Raw genomic sequence first — 18434 nt, forward strand, 5'->3', positions numbered from 1 at the left:
TGGACAGATCATGGAAAATGAAAATAAATAAGGAAACACAAGCTTTAAATGATACATTAAACAAGATGGACTTAATTGATATTTATAAGACATTCCATCCAAAAACAACAGAATACACATTTTTCTCAAGTGCTCATGGAACATTCTCCAGGATAGATCATATCTTAGGTCACAAATCAAGCCTTGGTAAATTTAAGAAAACTGAAATTGTATCATGTATCTTTTCCAACCACAATGCTATGAGACTAGATATCAATTACAGGAAAAGATCTGTAAAAAATACAAACACAACATGGAGGCTAAACAATACACTACTTAATACCTAGAAACAAATGACAATGGAGACACGGACCCAAAACCTATGGGATGCAGCAAAAGCAGTTCTAAGAGGGAAGTTTATAGCAATACAATCCTACCTTAAGAAACAGGAAACATCTTGAATAAACAACCTAACCTTGCACCTAAAGCAATTAGAGAAAGAAGAACTAAAAAAACCAAAAGTTAGCAGAAGGAAAGAAATCATAAAAATCAGATCAGAAATAAATGAAAAAGAAATGAAGGAAACAATAGCAAAGATCAATAAAACTAAAATCTGATTCTTTGAGAAGATAAACAAAATTGATAAACCATTAGCCAGACTCATCAAGAAAAAAGGGGAGAAGACTCAAATCAATAGAATTAGAAATGACAAAGAAGAAGTAACAACTGACACTGCAGAAATACAAAAGATCATGAGAGATTACTACAAGCAAGTCTATGTCAATAAAATGGACAATTTGGAGGAAATGGACAAACTCTTAGAAATGCACAACCTGCCAAGACTGAATCAGGAAGAAATAGAAAATATGAACAGACCAATCACAAGCACTGAAATTGAAACTGTGATTAAAAATCTTCCAACAAACAAAAGCCCAGGACCAGAGGGCTTCACAGGCAAATTCTATCAAACATTTAGAGAAGAGCTAACACCTAACCTTCTCAAGCTCTTGCAAAATATATCAGAGGGAGGAACACTCCCAAACTCATTCTACAAGACCACCATCACCCTGATACCAAAACCAGACAAGGATGTCACAAAAAAAGAAAACTACAGGCCAATATCACTGATGAACATAGATGCAAATATCCTCAACAAAATACTAGCAAACAGAATCCAATAGCACATTAAAAGGATCATATACCATGATCAAGTGGGGTTTATTCCAGGAATGCAAGGATTCTTCAATATATGCAAATCAATCAACGTGATACACCATATTAACAAATTGAAGGAGAAAACTCATATGATCATCTCAATAGATGCAGAGAAAGCTTTCGACAAAATTCAACACCCATTTATGATAAAAACCCTGCAGAAAGTAGGCATAGAGGGAACTTTCCTCAACATGATAAAGGCCATATATGAGAAACCCACAGCCAACATCGTCCTCAGTGGTGAAAAACTGAAAGCATTTCCACTAAGATCAGGAACACGACAAGGTTGCCCACTCTCACCACTATTTTTTATGTTTTTGCTTGTTTGTTTGTTTTCGTTTTTACTTGCAGTACGCGGGCCTCTCACTGCTGCGGCTTCTCCCGTTGTGGAGCACAGGCCCCGGACACACAGGCCCAACGGCCATGGCCCACGGGCCCAGCTGCTCCGCGGCATGTGGGATCCTCCCGGACCAGGGCACGAACCTGCATCCCGTGCATTGGCAGGTGGACTCACAACCACTGCGCCACCAGGGAAGCCCACCACTCTTATTCAACATAGTTTTGGAAGTTTTAGCCACAGCAATCAGAGAAGAAAGGGAGATAAAAGGAATCCAAATCGGAAAAGAAGAAGTAAAGCTGTCACTGTTTGCAGTTGACGTGATACTATACATAGAGAATCCTAAAGTTGCTACCAGACAACTACTAGATCTAATCAATGAATTTGGTAAAGCAGCAGGATACAAAATAAATGCACAGAAATCTCTGGCATACCTATACACTAATGATGAAAAATCTGAAAGTGAAATCAAGAAAACACTCCCATTTACCATTGCAACAAAAAGAATAAAATATCTAGGAATAAACCTACCTAAGGAGATAAAAGACCTGTATGCAGAAAATTATAAGACACTGATGAAAGAAATTAAAGATGATACAAATAGATGGAGAGATATTCCATGTTCTTGGATTGGAAGAATCAACATTGTGAAAATGACTCTACCACCCAAAGCAGTCTACAGATTCAATGCAATCCCTATCAAACTACCACTGGCATTTTTCACAGAAGTAGAACAAAAAATTTCACAATTTGTATGGAAATAAAAGACCCCGAATAGCCATTGCAATCTTGAGAACGAAAAACAGAGCTGGAGGAATCAGGCTCCCTGACTTCAGACTATACTACAAAGCTACAGTAATCAAGACAGTATGGTACTGGCACAAAAACAGAAATATAGATCAATGGAACAGCATAGAAAGCCCAGAGATAAACCCACACACATATGGTCACCTTATCTTTGATAAAGGAGGCAGGAATGTACAGTAGAGAAAGGACAGCCTCTTCACTAAGTGGTGCTGGGAAAACTGGACAGGTACATGTAAAAGTATGAGAGTAGATCACTCCCTAACACCATAGACAAAAATAAGCTCAAAATGGATTAAAGACCTAAATGTAAGGCCATAAACTATCAAACTCTTAGAGGAAAACATAGGCAGAACACTCTGTGACATAAATCACAGCAAGATCCTTTTTGACCCACCTCCTAGAGAAATGGAAATAAAAACAAAAATAAACAAATGGGACCTAATGAAACTTCAAAGCTTTTGCACAGCAAAGGCAACCATAAACAAGACCAAAAGACAACCCTCAAAATGGGACAAAATATTTGCAAATGAAGCAACTGACAAAGGATTAATTTCCAAAATTTACAAGCAGCTCATGCAGCTCAATAACAAAAAAACAAACAACCCAATCCAAAAATGGGCAGAAGACCTAAACAGACATTTCTCCAAGGAAGATATACAGACTGCCAACAAACACATGAAAGAATGCTCAACATCATTAATCCTTAGAGAAATGCAAATCAAAACTACAATGAGATATCATTTCACACCAGTCAGAATGGCCATCATCAAAAAATCTAGAAACAATAAATTCTGGAGAGGGTGTGGAGAAAAGGGAACCCTCTTGCACTGCTGGTGGGAATGTGAATTGGTACAGCCACTATGGAGAACAGTATGGAGGTTCCTTAAAAAACTACAAATAGAACTACCATATGACCCAGCAATACCACTACTGGGCATATACTCTGAGAAAACCATAATTCAAAAAGAGTCATGTACCAAAATGTTCATTGCAGCTCTATTTACAATAGCCCAGAGATGGAAACAACCTAAGTGTCCATCATCAGATGAGTGGATAAAGAAGATGTGGCACATATATAGAATGGAATATTACTCAGCCATAAAAAGAAACGAAATTGAGCTATTTGTAATGAGATGGATGGACCTGGAGTCTGTCATACAGAGTGAAGTAAGTCAGAAAGAGAGAATCAGGTACTGTATGCTAACACATATATATCGAATTTAAGAAAAAAAAATGTCATGAAGAACCTAGAGGTAAGACAGGAATAAAGACACAGACCTACTAGAGAATGGACTTGAGGATATGGGGAGGGGGAGGGGGAAGGGTAAGCTGTGACAAGGCAAGAGAGTGGCACGGACATATATACACTACCAGGCGTAAGATAGCTAGCTAGTGGGAGGCAGCACATAGCACAGGGAGATCAGCTCGGTGCTTTGTGACCACCTGGAGGGGTGGGATAGGGACGGTGGGAGGGAGGGAGATGCAGGAGGGAGGAGATTTGGGAACATATGTATATGTATAACTGATTCACTCTTGTAAAGCAGAAACTAACACACCATTGTAAAGCAATTATACTGCAATAAAGATGTAAAACATAAATAAATTAAATAAATAAATAATGTTTTTCTGGGAGAAGGAAAAAAATGTTCTCAGGTGGAAATTTGGCAATGCAGGAAGGAATGCAGAGGCCTAGATAATAAATCTAGGTAATAGATTTAAATCTATTTAAATAGATTTAAATCTAGATAATAAATGTAGTAAATATGTAGGTCAATCTAAATGAATTTTGACTGTATAAGGAAATAATGTATTGTGATATTCAAAATATATTAAAATTTTAAGTATTACATGGCAACAGTAGTACATGAAAGGAATATGGAGTAAATGAGGTTAAAGTGTCTTGTGGTCCCAGTATTGTCAAGGATGCATGTTGTAATCTCTAGGGTAAGCAGTAAGAGAGTGAATAGTGTATAAGTCACAGGCTTATAAAGGGGAAAAATGGAATGACTGTGAAAAAGAAGGAAAGAAAAAGGAGTAGAAACAGGAAGGAAGGACAAATAGAAAGCATTTATATCCAGACATGTAAATAATTATATTAAAAAGGACAAGATTACTCTCTTCAGTAAAATCTAGCAAAGGAGTTAATTGAGACTGCTAATGAGCTAATGGGATTAGAGTGTAAGAATGGAGAGACAACTTTGCCAGACCTTTCAGAGGAAGGATGCAGCTGGTATGTTTGGAAATTGAATAGGGCATAAAGTTGAGGGTAAAATAAAACAGAGCTGCAAGATTTTTAGCCTGAGAGAACAGAAGGAAATTAAGTAATACTGAAAGAGTACCAACGTGGGAGAAAAATGGCTTTCTTTCTTGGACAAGGTTAATATTGGACTTGCAATCAAAGCTCATTTCTGGACAGTTAGAATTTGTAGCTGTGTTGTAAAGAGGTTGTTCAAAATGTAGACTTAAAAGTTGCTAACTTAGTCAGTCTCAGTTTATTACAGAAGAATTCACCATAGGAATGAAGGTAAAATTAATTGATTCAACAGAAGTTTAGGTACCTTTCTGTAGACAGGTTCTGTGATGACCCCTAGGCATATAGTGACAAACCAGGCAATCACCTTGCTTGCCTTTGTGACACAGAGGCTAGGGATAGGAATTTGGAGGCTAGACGAGGAAGGGGCATAGAAAAGGAGGACAGAAGAGTAATTAGCTGGGAAGAGAAGCCACTAAGTAATGACAAGGGTAGATTCTACCTCCAGTTTTATTCCATCTAGGAAAACACTAAGGTGTCATATCTCCGTGCAAGTTTTCAGTTGAGAATATCAACACAATATTAAATCTTTAGCAGCTTTATCTTAAAACAACACAAGGTGGGATTGATGGAAACAGAATCAGATTTTTACATGTCTTTGTCTTTGAGCTTCTTTGTCTTTTTTTATATCAGAGTCTGTGGGTTTTCTCCTTTTACCCCCCCCCCATGTTTTCTTCCTTCCTTGTCCCTCTCTCTTGTAAATCTGTCACTGAAGGCCTATCCTGCTCCTCTTCATTCTTCTCTCTTTACTTAGTAAATTATATAACTGATGAGCAGTATTTGTTATAGGCAAGCAAATGAGAGGGGCAGTCTACATTTTTTTAATTGCCTTTTGTGTCGCCATTTTTATGGCTCGGAGTCCTCGATAAGCAATCCACGCACCCCCAGTACAGTAACAGAGAGGAGAATTTCAGGGGCCTATTAGTGGCCATGAAATAGGCTAGGTGAAGAAGACTGAGAAAGGCTATTTGTTCTTCCTCGCAATAAAGGTGTATTTGTTTACTGACATCTTTTATAATGGTATGCTTATGAGAGTAGAGGTGGCCTGTTTTAGAAGTTTCGTATTGTTTTAAGAATTCATGTGTGTGTTCTGTGATAGGCGAGGTGAGCACTGGTGTGGTATCTGAGATATAGGTAAAATGCATCCCTGCTTCCCAGTCACTGTGCCATGATGCAGCCATTTACCATGATGGCCTCACAGGTGGATCGCAGCAGCTTTGTGGCCCTGGATCTGAATGAAGCAGGCCTTTGACTTCTCTCCCCTACCTTTAGTTTTCCTCATCCCTCTGGCACTTTTTTCTCTCCCTCTTAGCATTATCTTCATCACTATTTTCCAAAGGATTCCCTCCACCCCACTCTCCACCTTTTTCTAAGCCTTTTCCTTCCAAAACCAACTCTTTTTTAGTGGTCTACAGGCCTTGCTGTCTTCTAAGTAGTATTGAAAAGAAGGTTTGGGTTTACAAATGCACCATAGACTAAATTGATAAAGAAGCACAAAACTACACAGGTGGTTCAGATGTTGAGTGGGGGAAGGCTTGAATCAATTGATATTTAGTGTGTTCGTATTCACATTTCACTAATGTTACCGGTGAAACGTTCTGGCCTAACTAGGATGGCCCAGCTCTTTCCCCTCTTCTTGTCCAGGTTTCGTCACTCACTATTGAAGTTGATTGGTGTACACGGAAAGCCTAGTGCAATATGACCCTCATATCGGTAGCTTTCTGTAGAGCACAATTCATGATTTAATATAAAAATATTATTCGTAGTAGGGACTAATATCCAGGAAGGCAAGAGTCACTAATTTTGAGTGACTATGGTATACTTAGTATACTTCAGTACAGTATACTTTACTATACTAATGAGAACTTTAGTATACTAAAGAAAACCACCAACAAAATCATGTGTCTCTGAGTCACTATTCCTTATTTAGATGGGATTGCAAACATTTTTTTAAGATATTGGATTTAAAGTTCCCTATGACACATAACTCTTTATGCAGAGTATGGCAGTTTTAAACATTGGTTATCCTCTTTTGCCTTTTTTTATTTTTACATGCTAGTTAACCCTGGGCCAGTGATTCAACCTGGTTAGTCATCTGTTGAGATCTGAAGGAACATTGAGCTCAATTCTTCTATCTCTCCTGGAACTGGGTTCTGTTTCAGAGTTTCAGCATGAAAGAAAACCATAGATGGCAAACCACCTAAAACTCCTAAGCATGCTTGGCCTTAAACAACAAAGGTGTGGTTTTGTTTTTTATTGTTTTGCTATGGAAGGGAGCAGATTTTTTACTTTTGTAAAATCTAGAGTATTCAGCCCTATCACGATCCACTTATTTTTCATTTTGTCAAGTCTCTTATTACATGGTTCTTTGAATGCCTTACATCTCCTTCAATCCTGGATAAAGAAATACTGCCATATTTTGCAGTGATTGAATTCCTCAACTCTGGCCAGTTTAAATAAAAAGAAACTAAATTAGAGTTCAAGTGTGAGGTATTTTTTCATGTCTATTTAAGACTATGACTTCATCCTGACTGTACCTATATCGTAGAGATTTCATTCTGGATTCAGACTCTGCCTTTTCCATTTACTACCATTCTGTGCCTGTTGCCTCAACAGTTAAGCTGGAGAAAGTAAAAGTATGGATCTCCAAAGCTTGAGGTGAAGATTAATGAGTTAATACATGTAGGACACTTAAAACAGTCCCTAGCAGACTATAAGCCTTCAGTAAGTGTTCAGAACATGGCCACTGTTCTGAATTAGATGATAGCCTTTTCAGTCCAGGAATGCCAGATGAAATGGCTGATTTATATACAACAGGTGTTCTTAGGGAAAATGCAGAGCTTACCTGGGGCCACACACACTCATGTCAGCCCTTGGCATTTTGGCATTTATACACCTAAGAGCTGAAATAGGTTTCAGCCCCCAAAGTTTGACATGCATGTTTTAATTCACCCCCCTCCCCAACTCTCCATGTTTCTTTCGGCCCCACCTGATTTCTGGAAATGTCATCAGGTGAGGGACAGCCTCTTTCCCTTTGCAAATGACCTCTTACCCAGCTTAATTAATAGCTTAACTTTTGGCTAGTGGTAACACATAGCAATTAAATCTGGTTTACTAGATGTAATGTCTACTGTGGGCAAAACGACCCGATAACACTTTGTATTGTCAGCAGTCCTTGCCTAGGGTGTGTTCCAAAACCTGGAGCCTTACCTTCATCTCCCTTTCTGTCAGGCCAGTAGCGCCTCATAGCAAACCATCCAGAGGAGATGTATTATTTGCCTTTGCTTCTAGTCAACTGAAAATAATTTAGTTTATCTTTAGTGTGTTTGCTTATTCTTCTTTCCTTAGGTATATTTCCCTTCTATTGTTAATGACTAACCAAAACTGATGCAAACTTCTAAATATTCTAAAAATGATTTCTTCCTCTATGCTGTCACTACGTCACTAAACTAACCTTGGTCCGTGGGCTTTGAGGCAACTGCATTTTTCTTCATTCTTAAAACTTTGTTTTCAGAACAAACTAAATCCACCAGACATATATTGGATGTGACTTTATTTAGTACAAATAAAAATTTCAGATCACCCAAGTTGGTTTTTTTTTAACGTATTCACTTGGTGGTCTGAACCATTTAAATCCAGTTTATTTGGTCTAAGTAAGGGACATGTGTGCTAGAAACAGGCTGTATGGTATTCTGGACTCTATTTTCCTTTTTCTGATGTTTTTCCGAATCACTTTGGAACTTAGCAATTCCCTGTTCCCTTTAGATATACTGTTGCTTTTTGTGGAGATGAACTTCATCTCCTGCCACCCTACCAGGGAAGTGCTTTCCTGGAGCTGTGCCTTCCCAAAGCCACCCATTTATGTCTTTCTGCAGGTGACCCCAGCAGAGATTGTAGCAATGCTACAATGCTAATGCTCCTTAGCATTCCTTTCAGAAGTCCCTTAGGGATGCACTCTCTCACTGCATCACATAGCCTTTCAATTCAGTGGTTGGGTGAAAGTCAGCTGAGCCACTTTCCTAACTAGGACCTAGATTTGTGACAAGGTAGGGAGGAGTCATCCTGAACAAGAAGCAGATATTTACCTGGTCCTTGTCCAAACGGAAATGCTATTGAACCAGAGACACTGACTGGACTGCCTCTGTTCCCCTTCCACTCCATGTCTCTTCCTTCTCTTTTTCTACGCTTAAATGTGTAGGAAAATGTTCATCCTGATGAACTTGCCCATGTGATCTACCATTTCCTAAATGGTCAGCAAGAAAATGCAAACCTTGAACCTGGCCATCTCTAGCATGAATTGCCATTATTTCTCCTAATGCTCCAGCTGCTCCAGTTTCTCCTGGCCCTTCAGATCCAGTTGCCGTTGTTCCCTCTGGCTCTTCAGTTCCAGCTGCTGGCGCTGCCTCAGGTATTGGTGCTCTGGCCCTTGCTCACTTCCCGGCCTTCCAACTCGGACACATTGGGGGAAATTGACTGCTGCTGCTGGATCTGGATCTGGCCCTTCTTTTGATTGTTCTCAGAAATTATCTCCACAAGGGGCTTAGTCCTCCAGCTTGGGGTCTTCTCTTTGGCTTTTGGTCTCTTATTCTGCAAACGTAATTCTGCCATCTTAGCTTCTTTAATGAGTTGTCTAATTTTTTTTGTTCTTAATTCAGTTAATTTTGAGCATTTGTGAATTGCTTAGTAGTATACCGACCACTGACATTTTTCTCTTTGGCAGTTTTACTAATTCATTCCATGTATTCTAATTGCTTTAAACCCTTGGGTTATAAAAACAAAGTAAAAATTATGCCAGCCTTCTGTGATCATGGAATAATGGAAGGAGAGGGACTTTTGAGACCATCTAGTCCAAACTGCCTTATTTTATATTCTGGAAACCCAGGCCACGAAGGGTAACGTGACTTGCTCGGGTCACATAGCTTGTTGGTGGCAAAGCCAGAAGATGTAGATTTCACCTCCAGTGTTTTGACTCCTTTTGGTGAGGGGTTCATTCTGCACATACCACTGTGGCTACTTGGAAGCTTTCAAGTGAGGAGTGTAGTGCCCAATTTCTTAAGTAGTCCTTGTCAAGGAGCAGTAGAATCACAGAGCCCCTGGAACTCAGAGAGCCACTTGATCATCAGTTTGTCTTTAGTTTTGTTTTTAAATTAATGATTGGAACAAATTCAGTATCCTAAAGAACATTCCCTAAAAAAGAGGTTGTCAAGCTGTAGTATAACACTGAATAACATAGGTAGAAAGACTCAGGCCTTCCTTGCCTGGACTTGCAACCAGAATCCTACAATGTAGGGACCGGGATGTGTGATTTCAAAGTTTTCCAGTTGGTTCTGGTGTGCTTTCTGGATCAGAACCACTGATGTTGAGTCTTAAACCACTGCAGTGTTTCTTAAAGGGGAGGGGCATCTGTTTAAAAGGTATATTTCTGGGCCCCCCTCCCCTGACCTACTAGCCAAGAATTTCTGGGAGTGGGGTTTATCTTTAATCTCCCTAGTGATTTTTATGTCCATTTAAATATCGAAAAATGCTGATCTGGAAGGTTTTGAGTCAGTAAACAAAAAGCCTAGAGCAGTGGTTTTCATGTCCCTTGGTAAGAAATAGATTTTACCTCATGATTCAGCAAGCCAGCATAACTAAAACAGCGTTTCACAGGTCAATATTTATCCTACAGAGTCCAGTGAATGCTGGCATTTTCCATCCTAATGCATCTTATTTCATTTTTGTAAAGTAGGTAATGGAAACTATTAATACACTGATTTTTAAACCCCTAGCCCACTATAGTTTCAAACACTTGAGGATTGAGATGTGCTGTTAATTCTACCTGTCATAGGTTTAAAACTTTTCTCTCGACCTCCTCTACTTTTCCCAACTCCTCTGGTTAAGCCTTTAACACCTGCTAGGGTTGCTTGCCTATGAGGAAGGCCCACCTTTGTCACAGTCGCACAACACTGCCACTGTGTACAAAGCAGATTTCCCTTGTTCCCTGGACATGGGAGACCTTGCCAACTCCACAGCGCTGCTGCTAATGGCTGTATCAATCACAGGGCAAGTAATAGAAAACTGAACCCCAAGTAAGTGAAGTTATAAGGGGAAAAAAAGGAATTCTACAAGTAGCTTAGTTCAGGTGCTGTTTGATTCTCAAGTCAGACAGTATCGCCTGGATCCCCCGCAAGTCTGTCTCTTCTGGGTTGGCTCCAGATGTGGCCGATTCAGCTCTCTATTCAAGAGGGCAGCAGGCCCAGCTACACACTCCCAAGCTGAGCTGAGAACAGGGACTCTTTCAGACTGAGCACAAATCTCAGTTGGGCTGATTTGACCACATCAGAGCACATCAGAGGCTGATTTGCTCCTCTCCTGAACCGCTCACTGGGGACACGATACTGGACCTGGGGGTAGGGTTGAATCTCAGGCTGAGGATGAGGGAGAGTTAACTTCCTAAAGAGAATTAAAGCTACAGCTCCCAGCAGCAAGAGGAATGGATGCCGGGCAGCAAATGCAGGTGTCATTGCTAGGCTATGTATTTCCATGGTCTTCCTCCTTGTGTCCTGTTTCCTTGGTTATGATGAGCCTGTTTTCTTAAAGTTTTCCCCACCTTTGGGAAGCAGCATAGTGTCCTGAAGCCCCTGATTTAATTCTTATGCAAAGTAGCCACTGTCAAAATCAAGCACAGGCAAGCCCTCAAGGGAAATGATGCTTTAAGTAATTTAAAAGAATTGGTTAAAATTCAGGACAGGAAACAACTGATTTTTGAATGAAGAGAAAGGAATAGTACAGTTAAGGATGAGCCAGACCAGACAGTAACTGCCGGCACTCACACGTGTAGTGGGCAAGTATGCATAATCTTCCTGGTGCCCTTTAAATAAACTGTGTTTTTAGGAGGCATCTGAGCACAGTCAGTGCCTAAAAATATCGAGTGACCACTCACAGATTAAAAGTTATAAAAGTTAAGTACAAACCTGAAATCTGACAAATAAAGCTCAGCTGATCCTATTGTTTACCTTTTGCAATCGCTCTGTATACTATTTAATGCATTCTCTTTCGCAAGCCTTCTGCTGTAAAGCAGAACAGAACTTTCTACTAGGGGGATCAGAAAGTGGATAATAGTTAGTTAGTGAAAACAACATTGATCTGTTAAAATGGGAGTTTTTTTACAATCTAGCATGGAGAAAGAATGGTGAGCTTTAAATAATTCTTGTAGCGATTCTGGATTCTAGCCTACTTTGAAAGAGTTTAATGTAAATAAGCATTTTGTACATAAGCGACTGAATCTTAGTTTTTTCCCCCTCTATAATAGTATCAGGTTCTCTACTTTGTCACAAACTGCTACCAAGGTTTTCTAAGGTACATGCTTTAGACATGGTACAGTGATCCTGGGCTGTGCATTTTGCCCTGGAAACTAGCCTGCCTAGCGTTTAGATTTTCTCTGCACTCATGTATGCATAGAAAATCCATATCCAAAAAATTTTTTCATTTTTTTCTATAAAAAAGGATACAAAATCAGCACCCTCAGGTATGTATTGTTCTCCTAACTTGGCCTATAATTTTGCATAAAAGCTTCAAATTCTCCCTCATAAATTTATCCTCTCTTCTAACAATATGCCCATTCATTTCTAATTTTCTAATTTCTGTCTTTCGAAAGCCGTAGCATTTTAATTGCTTATGGAAACTAATCTGTCTCCTATCCTTGACAGTGATTTCATAAAGATCTGATTTTTTTAAATGAAGTTTTTCATATATATTATTGTATTTTGGTCTATAGTGTGGCTTGACCTAAGAACCCAGTCTACCGTTGAGAGTCTTAGTAAACGAATTCCAGGAAATAATAACTTTGTCAAGGTAAGAGATCTCTTCAAAAGTATACTATAAAAATGCCTGTTTAACAAACAAAGTTTGGAGATTTCACCAGGCCTTACATCTTATTGCGCAGTAGTTATTTGATACAATTGATAGAATATTTCTCCACAGATAATTACCTTTCTATCTTCCGTGCCCTGTGGTAGATTGGAGGAATAATATTCCAAGGTAAATAGGCTGGAGGGGATAATAAGGTGTCCCAGTGGCTTAAACCATACTCCTCACGGAGTGCTTCCTATAATTCAACCATGCTTTCCAAATCCTTCTCTCTTTTTTTTTTACTGTCCATCAAAGAAAGTTCTGCGTGCTTTTGAGTTTTTAGGCATCTGGATTCAGGGAGAGAAACTAGAAGACGCTCCAGCCTTTACTTGAACTCCTCTTCCACTTTCTTCGTATGAAGAAGCCAATAAACAATGCCTAATTTTCAGTCCTTATATAGGTCTCTCTTCAGATAAATGAAGGGAGAGGAAATTTTTGAAACAGGCGAGGTACTTTTCTTAGCAAGGTCAAGGCCAATTTCTCCTACTGTCCAAAAAGAAATTCCATTTTTTTTCTTTCTTTTTTGTTTTTGGTTTATTCCCTTTATATTTGTCAGTGGGACTCTTAAATGGCAGTTTCTTGTGGTTCTTGGTTCTGAAGCTAGTGCTCAAATCCCATTAATTGCAGCAGTCTAACAAACCATCCCCTACCATTACCCACCCAAATAACCTCAGTCTTGTCCTGAGTATGCCCTCACCCATTCCCTATTCTGTTCTCTTGGTCAACCTGCCCAGCTTTCACGCCTAACCTCCAGCTGCACTTTGCTTCAAGGGGTGCATGTTTTTCTCTCCAAAGCCATTTTCGGCAACTTTTACACCTTCTACTTAAATCATGAAAATGAGATATTTATATGCTACCTCACTATTTGGTTTGTGGGATGACCCTTGGTCCTTCAAATCAAAGAAGCATATTCCCATATGTTATTTCCTTTTATTATTTTTGAGCATTGATCTTTTTTTTCTAGGAAAGCTAGAAAACTATGAGTTAAGATTCTTAACTTACAAGCTTGCATTCAAGTGTTACATCCTTTGGTTTGAGCTTTTTTTACTAAACATATCCATGGGAGATGAGAAGGAAAAGGGATCACTTTCTGTAGTTGGGTGATAAATGAGAATAGGGATCAAGAAGGGGAAGATAGTTGCATTATTTTGATGTATGTATTTTCTTAACCACTTTCACCAGCCCTTATAAATATAGTGTTTAATATACTAACAAAAATGAATTGGACCTGATCCATTCTCAAGGAAGATTGATAAGCCCATGTTTCATTTTTACCCTTTAAGCTTTATTCAGTTCACCTTCCCTTTGTTCAATCTATTTGCTGAATTCAGGCAACTACTTTCTTTTATATATATATACTATTTTTTTTAGTTTATTGAGGTAACATTGGTTTGTAACATCACATAAGTTTCATGTATACAACATTATATTTCGACTGGCAACTACTTTCTTAAATAGAACAACTTTGTGTTGCTTTAATCTGGCGTGTCTTTGAGCTCTACTTTATTCTCCACCAATTTTATGTTGTTTGAATATGTGTATTGAATATGTATTCGATTTTTTACACACATAAATATATTGTTAAGGCTTATATGTTTTAAAACAATCTTCTGCTTGTGGTCATTAGTTTATGAATTGATATTCTCTCTGATTTTCAATAGTTTAAATATCACTTTCATGGAATATAAAATAAAAAGCAGAGTTTGGGGCTAGCTTCTGTATGTAATCCTAACTCATCACAAAAGTTAACATCTGTGTCTTAACTATCTAGATTGCAGGGCATGTGTCATTTAATTTTCTCTTTACCTTGCTATGTGGATGCTCTTTGAACTGCAAACATACCACTCTGATCTTTTTTCATGAACATGCTTTCCTGTGCCATAAGATAGGAAAAGTATTTTTATCCATAATACTGTAGGATTGCCTTTAGGGCCATTGAATATTTTGTGATTTATTGAGTTTTTTGATTTGGTGTTTTATTTTAAGCTGTTATGAATTTAATTTCCTGGCTGAATTTCATAACTGTTTTTAGTCCAAGACAGGCCTTCCACTTAGCACTTATTTCAGTGCAGTGAAACTTCGTTGGCTCCTTGACAATGTGAGAAAAGTTCAAAAGGCAGTTGAAGAAGATAGAGCTCTTTTTGGGACCGTTGATTCATGGCTTATTTGGGTACGTTTAAATATCATGTGTGTGTGGAGAAAACTTTTAAACTGCCTATCTTTCTTCTACAAAGAGTTTCAAACTTTTTAGTTGGCAGCATCATTAAGAAAAGCCATTCAAGAAACAGCAGAACAGTTCAGCCTCCATTTGAGAGGCATTTTTGCCTGCTTCTTCTTGATTTTTTCTTGTCTTATTTCAGCAAAAATGGAGGATGATTACCAAAACCACATCTCATGTCTATTACCTTTAGACTAACTAATTTAGGTAATTAGCAATTAGTAAATTTAAGTAGCCTTTATCTGCTGCCTATCATACAATCCCTTGCTATGTGCAGGCGCTTGGTTCTAGGACCCGCCGTGGATAGTTAGCTGTCTGTATCTGCGGATCATGTAGTACTGTATTATTTATTTTTAAAATCCACGTATAAGTGCACCTGCACAATTCAAATCTGTGTTGCTCAAGGGTCAACTGTACTTCTTTTCCACTAGTCATTTCCTAGAAGAAATGTATTTATTTCTTCTATTTTCTACTATTTAACATGATAAAACACCTAGGCTACGTTTGAACATTTGCTTTCAACATCACACAGCTGACTTTTACTTAAGTCACAATATGAAAAATCATAGTGGAAATTTCTGATGTATAATCTTTTTGCCTAAGCTGAACATGGATGAGTAGAAACAAACATTTCCCAGATATCTGTATATCTTAAAAGTACATGTTCATTCTCTTCGTTCTCTCTCCTCTCTCTCTCTCTCTGTCTCTCTCTCTCTCTCTCTCTCTTTCTCTGTTATTTTTATTAAGGGCATTTTCAAATACACCCAAAAAGCGGAGGGAATAGTGTCATGAACCTCTAGAACAATGAGTCAGCTACAGTAATCAGCTGTGGCCAAACTTGTTTCAACTGTACTCACTCTTTCTCCCCATGGATAATTTAAAGCAAATGCCAGACATATAATTTCATTTGTAAACACTTCTCTAAGTATGTGATTATCTTTTCCAACATTCAGGGGAGCTTCAAGGGAACACTGCCCCTATTCTCACTTGCCAGATGCACAGAGCAGATCTTTCGAACCCCCTATCAGGAAGTAGCGCCTTCTCCAGCCCTCCCTGTGCTTGGCCAGGGCATGCTGTGCATTGTGTTCATGGACAGCAGTTTTCATACGTGTCGGTCACAGTTGAAATAATTCTGACAGTAATTCTCACAATTGCCTGGAGCCAGACTAAGACAAGATGTGGAACTGTGAGCTGCCATTTCTCCACTTTTGTTCCTTTCTTACTTCTCACTGATTCTACATGAAAGGAAGCAGCAGTCCTTGCAGTTCAGGTACAAGGGTATTAACATTAGAGAGTTTAAAACTGCTTTCAGGATATGTGCTTGGGTCACTGCAGGCACAGCCCAATGAGAATTGTTATTCCAAAACATGGACGTGCGCACACACATACACACACAGACAAATGCAACAAGAGCAACAAGAGCAACACAGGGTTCAGTAAGATCCTAAGAGGCAGGCATTTCAATGTATTTTACTTTGCCAAATTTAATGAGACTCTGCATCTTCCAAAGATAAGAGGAGGAAAACAAAAGGTGAATTTTTTCTTTAACCATCAATTAGCTAGAACTGCTGTCCAGTATGGTAGCCACTTCGCCACGTATGACTATTGAGCACTTGAAATGTGGCGAGTGTGAATTGAGATGTGCATGAGTGTAAAATATACACTGTATTTCAAAGAGTTAGTACACAGAATAGAAGGTAAAATGTCTCCGTAATAATTTTTTATATTGAAAGGATATTTTGGATACATTGGACTAAATAAAATATGTAGTATTATTAATTTCACCTGCTTCTTTATATTTTTAAATGTAGCTACTAGAAAATATTCAAGTACATATGTGGCTCAGTGTGGTTCAATTACATTATATTTCTATTGGACACTGCTGAAAACTAAAAAATTAAGTAATTGAAATGTTCCATTCTCCTGCCTTATGTGCTCTGCAACTGATTATGGGTCTTGACAAAGTGTAAATTAAATTGCAAATAAGTACAGATTTAACATGTCCTTTTCACTCTGTCCAGAGCTTGACAGGAGGAGCCAGTGGAGGTGTGCATTGTACAGATGTAACAAATGCAAGCAGGACGATGCTTTTCAACATCCATTCTTTGGAATGGGATAAAGAGCTCTGCGAGTGAGTTGTATTTTGCCCTAAGAATAGTTTTCCAAGTGTGTTGCCTATTTATAACCTAAATCTTACTATTTTCAGATGTTAGTGGGGCACCAAACTTTAACTGTTGATATTTCAACTACAATATACAAGTCTGTGTTGTATATTCTTTTAAAACAGACTTTTTTTTGGTGGGGGAAGGGGTACGCGGGCGTCTCACTGTTGTGGCCTCTCCCGTTGCGGAGCACAGGCTCCGGAAGCACAGGCTCAGCGGCCATGGCTCACGGGCCCAGCCGCTCCGTGGCATGTGGGATCTTCCCGGACCGGGGCACGAACCCGTGTCCCCTGCATCGGCAGGCGGACTCTCAACCACTGCGCCACCAGGGAAGCACCAGACTATTATTTTTTTTGTAACGCCTTTATTGGAGTATAATTGCTTTACAATGGTGTGTTAGTTTCTGCTTTATAACAAAGTGAATCAATTATACATATGCATATGTTCCCATGACCGTTTTTTTTAGTTTGTTTGTTTTCTTAGATTCCATATATATGTGTTAGCATATGGTATTTGTCTTTCTCTTTCTGACTTACTTCACTCTGTATGACAGGCTCTAGGTCTATCCACCTCACTACAAATAATTCAATTTCGTTTCTTTTTATGGCTGAGTAATATTCCATTCTATATATGTGCCACATCTTCTTTATCCATTCATCCGATGATGGACACTTAGGTTGCTTCCATCTCCTGGCTATTGTAAATAGAGCTGCAATGAACATTTTGGTACATGACTCTTTTTGAATTATGGTTTTCTCAGGGTATATGCCCAGTAGTGGGATTGCTGGGTCGTATGGTAGTTCTATTTGTATTTTTTTAAGGAACCTCCATACTGTTCTCCATAGTGGCTGTATCAATTCACATTCTCACCAGCGGTGCAAGAGTGTTCCCTTTTCTCCACACCCTCTCCAGCATTTATTGTTTGTAGATTTTTTGATGATGGCCATTCTGACCTGTGTGAGATGATATCTCATTGTAGTTTTGATTTGCATTTTTCTAATGATTAATGATGTTGAGCATTCTTTCATGTGTTTGTTGGCAGTCTGTATATCTTCTTTGGAGAAATGTCTGTTTAGGTCTTCTGCCCATTTTTGGATTGGGTTGTTTGTTTTTTTTGTTATTGAGCTGCATGAGCTGCTTGTAAATTTTGGAGATTAATCCTTTGTCAGTTGTTTCATTTGCAAATATTTTGTCCCATTCTGAGGGTTGTCTTTTGGTCTTGTTTATGGTTTCCTTTGCTGTACAAAAGCTTTGAAGTTTCATTAGGTCCCATTGGTTTATTTTTGTTTTTATTTCCATTTCTCTAGGAGGTGAGTCAAAAAGGATCTTGCTGTGATTTATGTCATAGAGTGTTCTGCCTATGTTTTCCTCTAAGAGTTTGATAGTTTCTGGACTTACATTTAGGTCTTTAATCCACTTTATTGCATATCTAATGAATAGGCCAAATTAAGTAATTGTCTTGATTATTTTTCAAGGAAAATTAGGTTCCTCTATAAAAGTACTTTGGTTTTTGTG

The 18434-nt window shown here is 38.6% G+C and overlaps 1 protein-coding gene across 9 annotated transcripts in view; it reads left to right on the forward strand.

Annotated features, from left to right (window-relative positions):
* The window catches only part of GK (glycerol kinase), a 76990-nt gene that overhangs the window by 26842 nt on the left and 31714 nt on the right, over positions 1-18434 (forward strand). For 6 of the 9 annotated variants that reach the window (XR_003430668.1, XM_027096097.1, XM_027096099.1 and 3 more), the window contains exons 5-8: positions 8974-9057; positions 12406-12482; positions 14572-14709; positions 16779-16888. Coding sequence is in view for 8 of the 9 variants with exons in the window: in XM_027096097.1 (XP_026951898.1) it covers positions 8974-9057; positions 12406-12482; positions 14572-14709; positions 16779-16888 (409 nt within the window). In the remaining variant the exon portion in view is untranslated. The remainder of the gene's footprint in view (positions 1-8973; positions 9058-12405; positions 12483-14571; positions 14710-16778; positions 16889-18434) is intronic. The other 3 variants (XM_027096101.1, XM_027096103.1, XM_027096105.1) reach the window with 1 other exon arrangement.

The sequence above is a fragment of the Aethalodelphis obliquidens genome, unplaced genomic scaffold, assembly GCF_003676395.1.
Source record: "Aethalodelphis obliquidens isolate GAN/ISIS:26980383/991018 unplaced genomic scaffold, ASM367639v1 scaffold98, whole genome shotgun sequence".
Taxonomy (NCBI): domain Eukaryota; kingdom Metazoa; phylum Chordata; class Mammalia; order Artiodactyla; family Delphinidae; genus Aethalodelphis; species Aethalodelphis obliquidens.